Source organism: Anomaloglossus baeobatrachus, chromosome 3 (assembly GCF_048569485.1).
Source record: "Anomaloglossus baeobatrachus isolate aAnoBae1 chromosome 3, aAnoBae1.hap1, whole genome shotgun sequence".
Lineage (NCBI taxonomy): Eukaryota > Metazoa > Chordata > Amphibia > Anura > Aromobatidae > Anomaloglossus > Anomaloglossus baeobatrachus.
The window spans coordinates 107215961-107231926 of NC_134355.1; the positions used below are offsets into that span (position 1 = coordinate 107215961).

General features: G+C 43.8%; 1 protein-coding gene across 2 annotated transcripts in view; it reads right to left on the reverse strand.

The window, feature by feature from the left end:
• VRK2 (VRK serine/threonine kinase 2) overlaps window positions 1–15966 on the reverse strand; it is a 148222-nt gene that overhangs the window by 34872 nt on the left and 97384 nt on the right. For both annotated transcript variants that reach the window (XM_075339369.1, XM_075339368.1), the window contains exon 10: window positions 5210–5268. In XM_075339369.1, the coding sequence (XP_075195484.1) occupies window positions 5210–5268 (59 nt within the window). The remainder of the gene's footprint in view (window positions 1–5209; window positions 5269–15966) is intronic.

A 15966-nucleotide genomic window follows, 5' to 3' on the forward strand; every position in this document is an offset into this window, starting at 1 on the left:
CCATCACTAACCTAGGCCTTAGTGGCAGCTATGGGCTGCCATTAACTCCTTATTACCCTGATTGTCACCACACCGGGGTAATTGGGAAGAGCCAAGTAAAGTCCCGGGACTGTTGGATCTAATGGATGCAGCAATGCCAGGAGGCTGCTGGGAGATATTTTTAGGCTGGGGGGCTCCCAAAAACGTGAGTCTCCCCAGCCTGACAATACCAGTCCTCAGGTGTGAGGCTTTATCTTGGCTGGGTATCAAAAATTGACAGGACTGCACAATGTATTTTTTTTAATTATTTATTTAACTGTACAATATAGACCTGCTCAACGGCGGCTGTGCTTGGTTGCAGTCAAACAGCTGTCCCTCAGTGTGGGGGCGCGTCTAACTGCAAACAAACACAGAGACACTAGTGGGCGAGGGAAGCAGTGAATCTGTATGAGCCTAATGAGTGGCAGCACTGAATATGTATAAGCCTAATGAGTGGCCCCGACAGAAGCAGTAGAGGCCACTGAAGCAGTGTGACAGCTACGCCGGTGATCAGTGAGTAAGAAGTGGGGGGGAGAAAGACTCTAGAAGTGATATATTTCAAAAGGAGCAATGTTAATGACTTGCGTTTTTGGTGACAAAGCCGGATGTACAAAGCATACAAAACACAACCAAATTGACACCATGCGTTTTAACATCCGTTTTTCATCCCCTCATTGAATTCAATGGGTGACAAAACGTGACAAAAATGCAAAAAGAATAAACATGCTGCTTCTTTTTTGTCAAAGATTTTGACAAATAATTGCCAAATAAAACGCTGACAAAAAAACTGCAATCTGCGCATGGAAATTCAGATTTCACATAGACTTTGCTGGGGAAGCAAAAGCATGCAGTTTATCACTGTGCAGTTTAAAAAGAGACAAAAAAAAAAAAATATGGCGACGTGCACATGCAGACTAAAGGCCGCTTTACACGCTGCGATATTGTGACCGATATTGCTAGCGTGCGCACCCGCCCCCATCGGTTGTGCAACACGGGCAAATCGCTGCCCGTGGCGCACAACATTGCGCGGACCCGTCACACTACTTACCTGCCTACCGACGTTGCTGTGACCGGTGAACCGCCTCCTTTCTAAGGGGGCGGTTCGTTTAGTGTCACAGCGACATCACAGCAGCGTCACCGAACCGCCGTCCAATAGAAGCGGAGGGGCGGAGATGAGCGGCCGGAACATCCCGCCCACCTCCTTCCTTCCTCATTGCGGGCGGCCGCCGGTAAGGTAAGGTTCCTCATTCCTGCGGTGTCACACATAGCGATGTGTGCTGCTGCAGGAGCGACGAACTACTTCGTACACCGAGCAGCAGCAATATTCGAGAATAAGGGGGACATGTCACCGATGAGCGATTTTGACCGTTTTTGCGACGATTCAAAATGGCTCATATGTGTCACACGCAAAGACATCGCTAAAGCGGCCGGATGTGCGTCACAAATTCCGTGACCCCAATCAGATCGCTTGAGCGATGTCGCAGCGTGTAAAGCGGCCTTTAGAAAGGAAAGTGGTGACAGGTAATTTGGGATGTGTTCACCAAGTAGGTATTGTATGTTGTACGATCAGGCCATACACTCACCCCTGATGGTCAGAAGTCTACTGCACAATTCTAGTTAGTAAAGAACGGAACCTTGGCTAAACAATGAAAAGTATAGGAATGTATTGAGATTATTTCTAATAGGCGTTACAGGCTGCCACAGTCATGGTGGATCTGTGGTTTGCACCTCCTTTGGACCATAGTTGTAGCTAGGTTTTTTTATCCCAGTTATAGATACAATCGATGGAGCTGGTAATTATGTATTTTCTGAATATAGAAGTTAGCCATGTCCGTTGTTACGCCAGGTTCACATGAGTATCTTCAAAATTATCAGTTTTTCATCTTGAAAAAATGCACAATTTTTTATCTATATTGTTATTCGCCTGTCACTGGTGTCCTTTTTTTAACCTTCATATGCAATCTGCATGTCCATTTTGTACATCTGTGTCCATTTGTTTATGTGGATATTTAATATCTATAGGCCAACTACAGTTTCCTATCTTTAGAATTGTAATGCATCCTTGAAAAACTCATAACATGACATACGAATGGTAACTGATGTGTGATCTATTTTACAGTTAGGTCCAGAAATATTTGCACAGTGACACAAGTTTTGTTATTTTAGCTGTTTACAAAAACATGTTCAGAAATACAATTATATATATAATATGGGCTGAAAGTGCACACTCCCAGCTGCAATATGAGAATTTTCACATCCAAATCGGAGAAAGGGTTTAGGAATCATAGCTCTGCAATGCATAGCCTCCTCTTTTTCAAGGGACCAAAAGTAATTGGACAAGGGACTCTAAGGGCTGCAATTAACTCTGAAGGCGTCTCCCTCGTTAACCGGTAATCAATGAAGTAGTTAAAAGGTCTGGGGTTGATTACAGGTGTGTAGTTTTGCATTTGGAAGCTGTTGCTGTGACCAGACAACATGCGGTCTAAGGAACTCTCAATTGAGGTGAAGCAGAACATCCTGAGGCTGAAAAAAAAAGAAAAAATCCATCAGAGAGATAGCAGACATGCTTGGAGTAGCAAAATCAACAGTCGGGTACATTCTGAGAAAAAAGGAAATGACTGGTGAGCTTGGGAACTCAAATGGCCTGGGCGTCCACGGATGACAACAGTGGTGGATGATCGCCGCATACTTTCTTTGGTGAAGAAGAACCCGTTCACAACATCAACTGAAGTCCAGAACACTCTCAGTGAAGTAGGTGTATCTGTCTCTAAGTCAACAGTAAAGAGAAGACTCCATGAAAGTAAATACAAAGGGTTCACATCTAGATGCAAACCATTCATCAATTCCAAAAATAGACAGGCCAGAGTTATATTTGCTGAAAAACACCTCATGAAGCCAGCTCAGTTCTGGAAAAGTATTCTATGGACAGATGAGACAAAGATCAACCTGTACCAGAATGATGGGAAGAAAAAAGTTTGGAGAAGAAAGGGAACGGCACATGATCCAAGGCACACCACATCCTCTGTAAAACATGGTGGAGGCAACGTGATGGCATGGGCATGCATGGCTTTCTATGGCACTGGGTCACTTGTGTTTATTGATGACATAACAGCAGACAAGAGTAGCCGGATGAATTCTGAAGTGTACCGGGATATACTTTCAGCCCAGATTCAGCCAAATGCCGCAAAGTTGATCGGACGGCGCTTCATAGTACAGATGGACAATGACCCCAAGCATACAGGCAAAGCTACCCAGGAGTTCATGAGTGCAAAAAAGTGGATCATTCTGCAATGGCCAAGTCAATCACCAGATCTTAACCCAATTGAGCATGCATTTCACTTGCTCAAATCCAGACTTAAGACGGAAAGACCTACAAACAAGCAAGACCTGAAGGCTGCGGCTGTAAAGGCCTGGCAAAGCATTAAGAAGGAGGAAACCCAGCGTTTGGTGATGTCCATGGGTTCCAGACTTAAGGCAGTGATTGCCTCCAAAGGATTCGCAACAAAATATTGAAAATAAAAATATTTTGTTTGGGTTTGGTTTATTTGTCCAATTACTTTTGACCTCCTAAAATGTGGAGTGTTTGTAAAGAAATGTGTACAATTCCTACAATTTCTATCAGATATTTTTGTTCAAACCTTCAAATTAAACGTTACAATCTGCACTTGAATTCTGTTGTAGAGGTTTCATTTCAAATCCAATGTGGTGGCATGCAGAGCCCAACTCGCGAAAATTGTGTCACTGTCCAAATATTTCTGGACCTAACTGTATGTGGTCAAAGACAAATTTGACAATGACAATTCTGCCAGAGGATGCGTTCATTTCTGCAAGGTACAGAACGCAACATGCGCACATAGCCTAAAGGTGCTGGACTGGCCATCATGTGTTCAGACCTAATCCCTCTTGATCATCTGTGGGGCCTCCTCAAATTGAAGGTGAAGGATCACAAGGTGTCTATCATCCATCAGCTCCGTGATGTCATCATGAAGGATGGAAGAAGATCCAGTGGCTCCTGTGAAGCTCTGGTAAGCTGGTAAGCTCTGGTCAAGAGAATTAAGGCAGTGCTGGGAGATAACGGTGGTCACACAAATATTGACACTTTGGGCAAAATTTGACCATTTTCACTTAGGGGTGTACTCACTTTTGTTGCAAGTGGTTTAGACATTAATGGCTGTGTGTTGAGTTAATTAGATAATACTAAATTTACACTCAAACTGTACACGGACTACTTTATATTGTATCAAATGTGTCATATCTTCAGTGTTGTCCCATGAAAAGATACAGTATATCCAAAAAAAAAATAAATGGAGTACACCCCTCCCATTTTTTGTAAACATTTTATTATATATGTCAAAAAAAATATAGCTGCTAAAAAGAGCAGAGGCGAAAATAAAAAAAAAATAAAATAAAATAAATAAAATAGTTGGTCCTCAAGACCCATTCTGGCCTGGTCACTATATAGTCCATGATGCAAAAAAAAAAAAATAATAAATAAAAAAAAAATATGTAACTAGTAAAATGATCTTTGAAGGAAAAGTAGGATGATCACAACGAATAATGAAATAAACTAATTCTTGACAGCGTTTAATACCTTTATAGTGATGTAGATGCAGAGCAGTCATATACGAATACTGGAAGGGCGCACACTATATACAGCGCAATATGTGATTCTTGTCCTTAATTGTGACGACGATAGGCTTGTTTTACTTTTGGTTATATGAGAGATTTTTAAGGTATCCCTATGTGACAAACGAGCAGCCCCTTTGGCAACAAAGATGTAAAATGACTTTGGCCCCAGAGGGCACTGTAATATTTATTACATTACCATATGGCAGTACACATTTCTATTTGCATATGAGTTTTTGGCATTCTCTGTGATTGGAAAACACAAATTAATGTAATACCGGGTGCTTATTGTGCGTATACACGTTTGCATTGAAGAGATTATGGGATGTGGTTAGTTTTTAGCATTTGTTTTCTTGATGTTTTTTCTTCTTTCCTGCTGCGGTTCATGTATCACCTCTGACCATTGCTGCAGTATTAATAGGCCATTGTTACAGTTCATCACATCCACTCCTAAGAGCACAGTCTCATTCTTTGCATTAATGTCGCTTTCTATCGAAGCGAAACATTGGGGCTTAAACAATCTGCATCACATCTCGGAGCTAACGAGCGTTCGCTCTATACTCACGGCATCCGTTTTCTCGACCAGTCCACTCGGTGACAGAATGCGGAAGATCGTCCCATAGTCTAAAAAGTGACAATGACACACATGGATGGTCAGATTTCTTTAATGCAGTACTGATGCTCATCACATTTAACCCTTTAAAAAGGCCTAGGCCACCCCCCCCTTCCCACCGCCTCCAATTCTTATCTTTCAAAAGCCACAACTTTATTATTGTATTGCTACTTCAAATCTGTGATGACTTGTGTTTTTTTTTTCTTTGTATGTTTTCGCTGGTCGAGTTATATTTTTACAAGGCGTTTCATTTACAATGTAAATGACTGAAAATTAATACAAAAATCAACAATATACAGTGCCTTGCGAAAGTATTCGCCCCCCTTGAATTTTTCAACCTTTTCCCACATTTCAGGCTTCAAACATAAAAGATAATAATTTTAATGTTATGGTTAAGAATCAACAACAAGTGGGATATAATTGTGAAGTTGAACGATATTTATTGCTTATTTTAAACTTTTGTAAAAAAGAATAAACTGAAAACTGTGGCATGCAATATTATTCATCCCCTTTACTTTCAGTGCAGCAAACTCGCTCCAGAAGTTCATTGAGGATCTCTGAATGATCCAATGATGTCCTAAATGACTGATGATGATACATATAAGCCACCTGTGTGTAATCAAGTCTCCGTATAAATGCACCTGCTTTGTGATAGTCTCAGTGTTCTGTTTAAAGCACAGAGAGCATCATGAAGACCAAGGAACACAACAGGTAGGTCCGTGATACTGTTGTGGAGAAGTTTAAAGACGAATTTGGTTACAAAAAGATTTCCAAAACTTTAAACATCCCAAGAAGCACTGTGCAAGCGATCATATTGAAATTGAAGGAGTATCATACCACTGCAAATCTACCAAGACCCGGCCGTCCATCCAAACTTTCATCTCAAACAACGAGAAGACTGATCAGAGATGCAGCCAAGAGGCCCATGATCACTCTGAATGAACTGCAGAGATCTACAGCTGAGGTGGGAGAATCTCTCTATAGGACAACAATCAGACGTACACTGCACAAATCTGGCCTTTATGGAAGAGTGGCAAGGAGAAAGCCATTTCTCCAAGATATCCATAAAAAAGAGTTGTTTAAAGTTTGCCACAAGTCACCTGTGAGACACACCAAACATGTGAAAGAAGGTGCTCTGGTCAGATGAAACCAAAATCGAACTATTTGGGCACAATGCCCAACGATATGTTTGGCATAAAAGCAACACAGCTCATCACCCTGAACACACCATCCCCACTGTCAAACATGGTGGTGGCAGCATCATGGTTTGGGCCTGCTTTTCTTCAGCAGGGACAGGGATAATGGTTAAAATTAATGAGACGATGGATGGAGCCAAATACAGGACCAATCTTGAAGAAAACCGGTTGGAGTCTGCAAAAGACCTAAGACTGGGGCGGAGATATGTCTTCCAACAAGACAATGATCTCAAACATAAAGCAAAATCTACAATGGAATGGTTCACAAATAAACGTATCCAGGTCTTAAAATGACCAAGTCACAGTCCAGACCTGAATCCAATCGAGAATTTGTGGAAAAAGCTGAAAACTGCTGTTCGCAAACGCTCTCCATCCAACCTCTCAGCTCCAGCTGTTTGCAAAGGAAGAATGGGCAAGAATTTCAATCTCTCGATGTGCAAAACTGATAGACACATACCACAAGCGACTGCAGCTGTAATCACAGCAAAAGGTGGCGCTACAAAGTATTAACTTAAAGGGGACGAATAATATTACACACTCCACTTTTCAGTTATTTATTTTTTTTAAAACGTTTAAAATAAGCAATAAATTTCGTTCAACTTCACAATTGTGTCCCACTTGTTGATGATTCTTCACAACATAACATTAACATTTTTATCTTTATGTTTGAAGCCTAAAATGTGGGAAAAGGCTGAAAAATTCAAGGGGGCCGAATACTTTTGCAAGGCACTGTATATACAAAAATGCAATTCCGGTACCACCATGCAGTAAAAATGACACCTAGGCTTCAGTCTGCAGGTCGGTATGATGAAACACAATACTGGTGTGTTGAGTGCATATAAATGAATGATTATATAGTGAATATAAAATGAATCATTATATACCGGTTTTGCTTTTGTAATATTTGTGAATAAATTGATGAAAAAATAAATTAAAAAAATGTGGAAACAACAGGACCCATTCATCATCACAGTCTTTACAACATTATTATGACATGAGAACCTCTGAAAAGTCGCATAGTTGTGGTGCAACTGGCGACAGTTCTAAAATGATGCACTATTTGGTGTTCTCACACCTTTTTGCCCAGCAACGGCAAAGTGGGTGGAACCGGGATGGAGCATAGCGACCACTACTGGTCAAATTCTTGACAAGTGGTGACAAACGCTACACTACAAATCTTACTCCACAAGGACTGGAGTAGGATTTGTGGCGAGGTGCACTCAGGTGTATGCCACTCGTCTGGCCCTCCTGATTCATGAAGAGATGTGAAGGCTCTGACTCCAGTCCATCTATCAAGATCAGCATGTGTGGTCTATAATATTTGGCACCTAAAAATCTTTTTTTCTAACTAAGTTGAAATATTTGTTTATATTAACTTAATATAACATCTTTTTAGAAACTGGGGTACCATTTTTTTTTACATTAAAACTGTGGTAGTTAGTATTGGATTAAAATTAACTGGAATCAAATCAGTGATTGACAAAGGCTTTTAAATGACTAAACAGTGATCAGAGCAAGCTGTGGTCTCTGCTGATACAGATGTTCCATAAATATCTGATACATGTAAATTTAGCCCTAAACCCTCATCTAACTTAAGAATGGGGCAAAGTCGCTTCCCGCTGTCAGAGGAGAGCTAACCAAACATACATTGTTTTCTTCATTCATTAGTATGAGAGTTATTAAAGTTACATAGTGCACATGTGCCACCCCCGTGCCAGCAGCCGGCGCTGCTCGGGTCCGGGCCTTCAGGAGTGGTGGCTCGAGGGTCTCCGGACCCGGGGGTCTCGCGGACACGCCGAATAAATGGGTGGGACGTATATGTTCCGGCTAGGCCGTAGTAAGTTCGTGACGCTACCCACAGTGTGTGGTGAGGTGGGACACCACCGCTGCTGTTATGGGGCACCCGGGGGAGATGTTATGCAGCAAGATGTTAACCTCTAGGTGGGCAGGGATTCTGGGCCCCGGGGCCCAGTGGCTCTGTGCAGGGGATGGCGACCGCAGGGGGGGGTGCTGGTGTACTCACTGTTAGTAAAACACACAAGTCTCTGGTAAACCAAGGTGAGGTGATGGTGGCCGGTGCCGCAGCCGGTTGCGTTCGGGTCCCCCATCCGGCTGGTGGTCTCTATCCTTTTCCTGCACTGCTTTGTGTAAGGTGGACTTTCCTAGTGTGAAACTCAAGAGTCCGCTCCCGGCTGGATGTGGCCTAAGGAGCCGTGCCCGCAGACGCTGGCCCGTGGGATCTATGGGCCCTGGCGGTGACCTCTTATCCCTAATCGGTGGGCTGTTGTCTTCTATGAGGGACTTTGGGTGGGACAGGACCTCTAGTCCTGGCCTCAAATCGGTTAATTAACCAGTCCGCTTGGTTCCGGTTTCTGGCTTCAGGGTCCGAGTAACCCCCTTTTGTGCTATGGTTTCCGGGTCGGTTCCCCGTGTCGGTATCGGCGGGCTACAACCCTTTCCCGGTCCACCTCAGTTCTGCCGAGCAGTCTTCCCGTCTCCTGCTGACGGAGACCACCGTCTGCCTCCTAGCCAGTGGCACCAGGGCTCCGACCCTGGTATCGTTCAACTTGAACTTCCCTGCTGGAGCTACACTTAGCTCCAGCCCACACCCCTCTCCAAACTGAGCTTCAAAGCTTAAAGGGAACCTGTCATCAGAAATGTAGCTATAAACCTAAAAGTTCCCCCTTCTGCAGCTCCTGGGCTGCATTCTAGCAAGGTTCCTCTAGTTTTTCTGGCCCCTTTTATACCAAAATAAACACTTTATAAAGTTGTACCTTTTCGTATGTAAATTTCGTAAATTATCCATGGGGCGGGCTGCCTGGTGTCCGTTACTGTACTCCTGCCGATTTACGCAGCCCCCCAACGCTGCATTTCAAACCTCAGGACGCCGCCCCTGGGCGCCCGGGGTCCCGCGCATGCGCTGTGCGACTGTAGCGGGACTGTGCACTGCGTGCATGTGTGACCGCTGGTGATGTTTTGCGCAGGCACGAGGTTATGGGCGGTGCTGTGAGTGTCATCAGCAAGTGCCGCCCATAACCTCGTGACCGCACTTTCCCTTCTTCCTTCAGCGTTCTGCGCCGGCCAAATGACCAGACGTCACTTCCTTCCCAACGTACCCTGCAGCAGGAAATAGATGGGAGGAGCGGAGCAGGCCACCACAGGAGAAGCGGAGAGGATCTGAACGACGTACAGAGGGGAGAGCGCGGCCACGAGAGTATGGGCGGGCACTTGCGATGCAATCACAGCGCCGCCCATACTCTCGTGCCTGCGACCACGTCACCAGGTGTCCTGGCGTGCATGGGACCTCGGGCGCAGTGGGCGGTGTCCTGAGGGATGATTTGGAGCGTGGGGGGACGGCGTAAGGGACAGCAACAAACACCAGACGGTCCGCCCCCATGGATAATTTACAAGATTTTCATACCAAAAGGTATAACTTTATAAAGTATTTATTTTGGTTTAAAAGGGGGCACAAAAAGTATAGAAACCTTATTAGAATGCAGCCCAGGAGCTGCAGAGGGGGAAACATTTAGGTTGAAAGCCAAATTTCTGATGACAGGTTCCCTTTAACTAACTGTTTTTCCCGCCCCAAGCTGTCTGGACCCCTGGGTGGGCGTGTCCCAACCGCCTGGTCACGCCCACTGGTGTGTATCTTTTCCTAAGGGGGGGTGACTAGGTTTTCTGGTTGGCTGTGTGTTTCCTAGTGAGGGAATGGTGTAATGCAGAGGCCTATTTGTGACTACCTGGTTTTGCCAGGGCATCACACAAATGCACTGCAATGCTTGGAATTCCCAATGCAGATTAACAGAGGGAGACGCACATGTGTAACTGCATCTCTACTCCAAACAGCAAACAACATGGGGTTCAAAAGAGAGATGCAGGTCACATTGCTCAGCCCTGTACCTATTGTACAATTATGTCTGGATAATGTCAACTCTAAAGGCTGCTTTACACGCAGCGACATCGCTAGCGATGTCGCTCGTGAAAGCACCCGCACCCGTCGCTTGTGCGTCACGGGCAAATTGCTGCCCGTGGCGCACAATATCGCTAGGACGCGTAATATGTACTTACCTTCCTAGCGACGTCGCTGTGTGTGGCGAACAACCTCTTTTTTAAGGGGAAGATTTGTGCGCCGTCACAGTGACGTCACACGGCAGGCGTCCAATAGAAGCGGAGGGGCGGAGAGCAGCCGCATGTAAGTCACGCCCACCTCGTTGCTGGAGGACGCAGGTACGGTGTTGTTCGTCGTTGCTGGGGTGTCACACGTAGCGATGTGTGCTGCCTCAGGAACGACGAACAACCTGCGTCCAGCACCATCAACGATATTTGGGATTTGAACGACGTGTCAACGATCAACGATTAGGTGAATATTTTTGATCGTTAGCGGTCGCTTGTATGTGTCCCACACAATGACATCGCTAACAAGGCCGGATGTGCATCACAAATTCCGTGACCCCAACGACATCTCGTTAGCGATGTCGTTGCGTGTAAAGCCCCCTTTAGGGTAAGTGCCCATGATCAGTTTTCACAGTGTTTTGGATGCAGCTGCGTCCAACACGCTGCGATGTACTGTACATGCATAGTGGATGGGATTTCTAGAAATCCTGTGCTTTTTGTGCTTGTTTTTTCAGCAGCAAACTATGACCTGTGGTGTGACTCTCCGAGCCGCAGCATGTAAATTAATTGCTGCGGAGTCGCAAGCGTCCTCTGCAGGGAGAACAGAAGAGAGACACAACTGCCCAAGCCCGGATGGTGGACATTAGCAGCTGCGTTCTCCTGCAGAGGAGACTCGCAGCCTCACAGGTCAGGGCCCACCGCATCCAGAACACAGCGGGTCCTGATCATGGGCATGTACCCTTACTGACCAAATGAAGTTTTTGCTTTGATATAAAACATAATGCCTCACTTATAGCCACCATCCAAACATATGAAGGAAATTACTCCATCTACTAAGAATAGAGAAATGATATCTTTAAACAAGACGGAGGATGGAATAATCCTATAACTACGTATACATTAAATGGAAGTAAACTCGGGACTACAGAACAGGAGAAGGACTTGAGTATTCTAGTTACGAGTAAAGCGGGCTTTACACGCTACAATATATCTTACAATATGTCGGTGGGGTCATGTCGTAAGTGACGCACATCTGGCATCGTAAGTTATATTGTAGCTTGTGACAGCTATGTGCGATTAAATGTTAAAACGTTCATCGCATGCACGTCGTTCAATTGCTAAAAATTGAACGTGAGGTTGTTCAATGTTCCCGAGGCAGCACACATCGCAGTGTGTGACACCCCGGGAACGATGAACAGATCTTACCTGCGTCACGCGGCTTCTGCCGTCAATACGGAAGGAAGGAGGTGGGCGGGATGTTTACGCCCCTCTGCTTCTATTGGCCGGCTGCTGCGTGACGTCAATGTGACGCCGAACGTCCCTCCCACTCCAGGAACTGGACGTTCGCCGCCCACATCGAGGTCATATGGACGTGTAAGTATGTGTGACGGGGGTTAATCGTTTGTGCGGCACGTTCAACAAATTGAACGTGCCACACATACGATGGGGGCATTGCAAATCGCATAAGATATCGTATGCGAAATTGCAACCTGTAAAGCTGGCTTTAGGGACAAAATATAGAATTGGTGGAGGAAGGTTGAACTAGATGGACCTAGGTCTTTTTTCAGCCTAAGTAACTAACTATGTAAGCGGTTCTAAAAAATATGTAGAAAAAGGAACTTTATAATAGACAAGAAGGATTGAGAAAGTAGAAAAAAAAAAACCAGAATTGGATTAGTCTTTTTTTTAGCTTTTGCATTAATAATTGTACATAGTACAATTATAGTATAATTCAAATTATATAGTATACATAGTATAAATCAAAATGTAGCACACCTAAGCCTTGTTATCCCTCTTTACCCCTGTGGTATAGAAGTGCACGGTGCAGAAAAAGGGGTTAGCTTATTAGGCACTCACATTGTAGTTGGCCCCATAACAGCCGTAGGATCATACGCAGTTACACTATTCTGGATCCTGGGCTGGAACTTTTTTTTTTCATCTGCCTGTAGTAATTATAATTTAACAGGAAATGTTCCACAATTTACAGCTCCCCCAGAGCCCGAGGGGGGCAGACATTTCTCCGAGGTGCAAATCGTCTACACTGGATTTTGTTTTCTTTACAGAGGTATAATGAAAAAAAAAAAAAATAATGCAACCAATCATTGTGCGGAGACCAGATGATGAGCGGCACACAAATGATAGCTTGTGTAAGAGTGTAAAAACTGAGGATATATATACATTTCCTTCATAAATAGATTTGGCAGTGGAATACGGTCAAGAGGTCTCCTATTAGTCTTTGCCAATATTCTTCCATCTTCCACAGCTCTAGTATCCTCCTTGTACAAGAGATTAATATTGTGATTACAAAGCAAATGGAGGGTTTCTAAAACTGTCAGCCTTGGCACTGAACTGGTATATAAAATGGAGCGCTGTTTAAAGGGAATTGTTCAGTGTGTTCCGTTTTTGTGCGTTCTTTATCCTTTTTCCAATGATATTCACTTTTATATTCATATATGTATTATTCATGGTAAGAGGCTTAAATTCATACATAATAAGAGCAAAGCAGAAGGAGTCGTTCTGATTCTTCTAACTCAGTGCATTTAATGTTGAGATTACCATTTTTTAAAGCCATATAAACAACAATAGGAAAAAAGAAAAAAAAGGTTAAATCTTTCAAGTTTGGGCCCGTCTATTAATTTTTACACTTTCTTGACAAAGTACTTTAAATATTGTTAATTTGAAGTTTTAATTATTTTTACCAGCCCTTGCATCCATCTGTTGCTCAGCGTAGTATATAAGGGGCAGAAGTCTCGGAAATAACTGCTTAGAGGACCGGTAACGCACTCATGTGGACCGCAATTCGGCAGAACTATCCATGGTACAGTGTATCCTCCTTCATGCACATTTGCCGGTGTACGTACAGTCTTGACTATGTAGTTTAGTGGCAAGACACAGCAACTGATATTAGGAAGGTAAGTACAACTATCATCATTGGCTATGGCTACAGCCCCCCGCCACCCCCACTACATGTAAAAGCGGATTAAAAGGGGTTGTTCCCCTTCAGATAATGTTCTGCCTCGGCTGCATTACCTTGTGTGATTTCTTGCTAAATGCAGCAATTACAAGCATTGAGTAGGTATCATTAATATTTTAGCACTCTTAGGCTATGTGCGCACGCTGCGGTTTTTCAGGTACGTTTTTGGTCTAAAAACTGCATGACTCTCCTTCCCCAGCAAAGTCAATGAGTTTACATTTTTGCTGTCCGCACAGAGTAGTTTTCTTTTAAGTGCGTCTTTGTGGTAACCACAAAGATGCAACATGCCAATTATTTCTGCGTTTGCAAGCGTTTTTCACCCATGCAATGCATTGGAAAAAACTAAGCAACAATAACACAGCAAAAAACGAACAAAAACGCGCAACAGCGCATGCGTTTTTACCACGGGCGCGTTTTTTTGCGGCCAAAAACACACAAAAACGCTGCATTTTTGTGGTCACAAAAAAAAAAAAACGCACAGTGCGCACATAGCCTTATGTGTATGATCACGCTGCGTTTTTTTCCAGCAGTCAAAAAATGTTTTTTGGGGGTTTTTTTTTTCAAATTAAAAAAGCGTCAGGAATTCTTCCTGGGGTTTCTTGGCAACTTATAAGTCTAGGTGTGGCTTTTTTTTTTTTTTTTTTTACCATTTTTTAGGTGTTTCCTGAGGTACTTTGCTGACATCTCAGTATATTGGAGGAGTGGGGGGGGGGGGGCATCGTTTTATTGGCATTTGTCTGATTTTTTTAAAATTCTTTAAACAATGAATAAAACACTCGTGATTTTTTTAGCGAGAACATTTACATGATATGCAAAAAGACTCTCTGGCATCTAATTAGCCTTCCCATAAACATTTAATGCATAGTATGTACGGTCTTCCAAGCCAAAAACGACTGCAAAATGGACACATCTTGTGTTTTAGGGCTCATGTGCACGTTGCCGAATTGCATGCATTTACTCTGCGTATAGCACTGCAGCGTAAATACATGCGTCCTGCATCCCCTGCACAATCTATGTAGATTGTGCATGATACGTGCGCACGTTGCTGTTATGAACGCAGCTATTTGGGTGCTAAAATTTTGCCCCAAATCCGTGCGTTCATAAAAGCAGCATGTCAATTATTCCTGCGTTCTGGATGCAGCTCCCACTCGGTGTATGGTGGGGGCAGCAGCCAGAGCGCAGGAAATCGGCTTTTTTTTAACAAAAATACTGCATTCATTACGCAGTGTTTCTGCAGCGATTTGAAGCGCACATGTGCTGTCAAATCGCTGCAGAATATTCTGCAGTTACGTGTGCATGAGCCCTTAAACAGGGTTTTAAAGAGTCGCAGAAACCTGAATACATAAACAACAAGGAGATTTTCCATTGACACAAATAGGACCGTTCTTTTGAGTGCTTCTTCTGGCATGTTATATGCAGGGTCACTCAAAACAAAAAAACAAAAAAAAAACTGCTGTAAATTGTTGCAGTGTGAATAAACCCTTGACATTGAGGTGACTTGTGGCTCTTTCAGCAATGCTAAAATATTTAACTCCTAATTCTAAGTATTCTCAGAATGGGAAGAATGATAGAGTAGAGACTATATTACTAGTAATGCATTAGACAGCAATGCACACAAGTATTTATGGAAAAGAGTGGGTAATATGTAAAGTATATTGGTACAAAGTGATTCTAAAAATAACAAGCTCTGTACTTATTAGAATCACTAACTTCCATTTCACTCTAAGTGGTGAAGAGCGAGCACTACCATGATCGGGTGCTCGATACTCGCAACAGTAAGTGATGAGTGAGCACTACCATGCTCGGGTGCTCGATACTCGCAACAGTAAGTGATGAGTGAGCACTACCATGATCGGGTGCTCGATACTCGCAACAGTAAGTGATGAGTGAGCACTACCATGCTCGGGTGCTCGATACTCGCAACAGTTAGTGATGAGCGAGCACTACCATGCTCGGGTGCTCGATACTCGCAACAGTAAGTGATGAGCGAGCACTACCATGCTCGGGTGCTCGATACTCGCAACAGTTAGTGATGAGTGAGCAGTACCATGCTCGGGTGCTCGATACTCGCAACAGTTAGTGATGAGTGAGCACTACCATGCTCGGGTGCTCGATACTCGCAACAGTTAGTGATGAGTGAGCACTACCATGCTCGGGTGCTCGATACTCGCAACAGTTAGTGATGATTGAGCACTACCATGCTGGGGTGCTCGATACTCGCAACAGTTAGTGATGAGCGAGCACTACCATGCTCGGGTGCTCAGTGTTTATAACATTTAACGATAAGCAACACTATCATGCTCAGATGCTCGGTGCTCATAACGAGCAATTGGATACTCGAATGGGCATGACTTGAGTACCCGAGCATAATGGAAGTAAATGAGTAACTTGGACATTTTTCTGGGAAATCTTCCGGAAAAATGCTC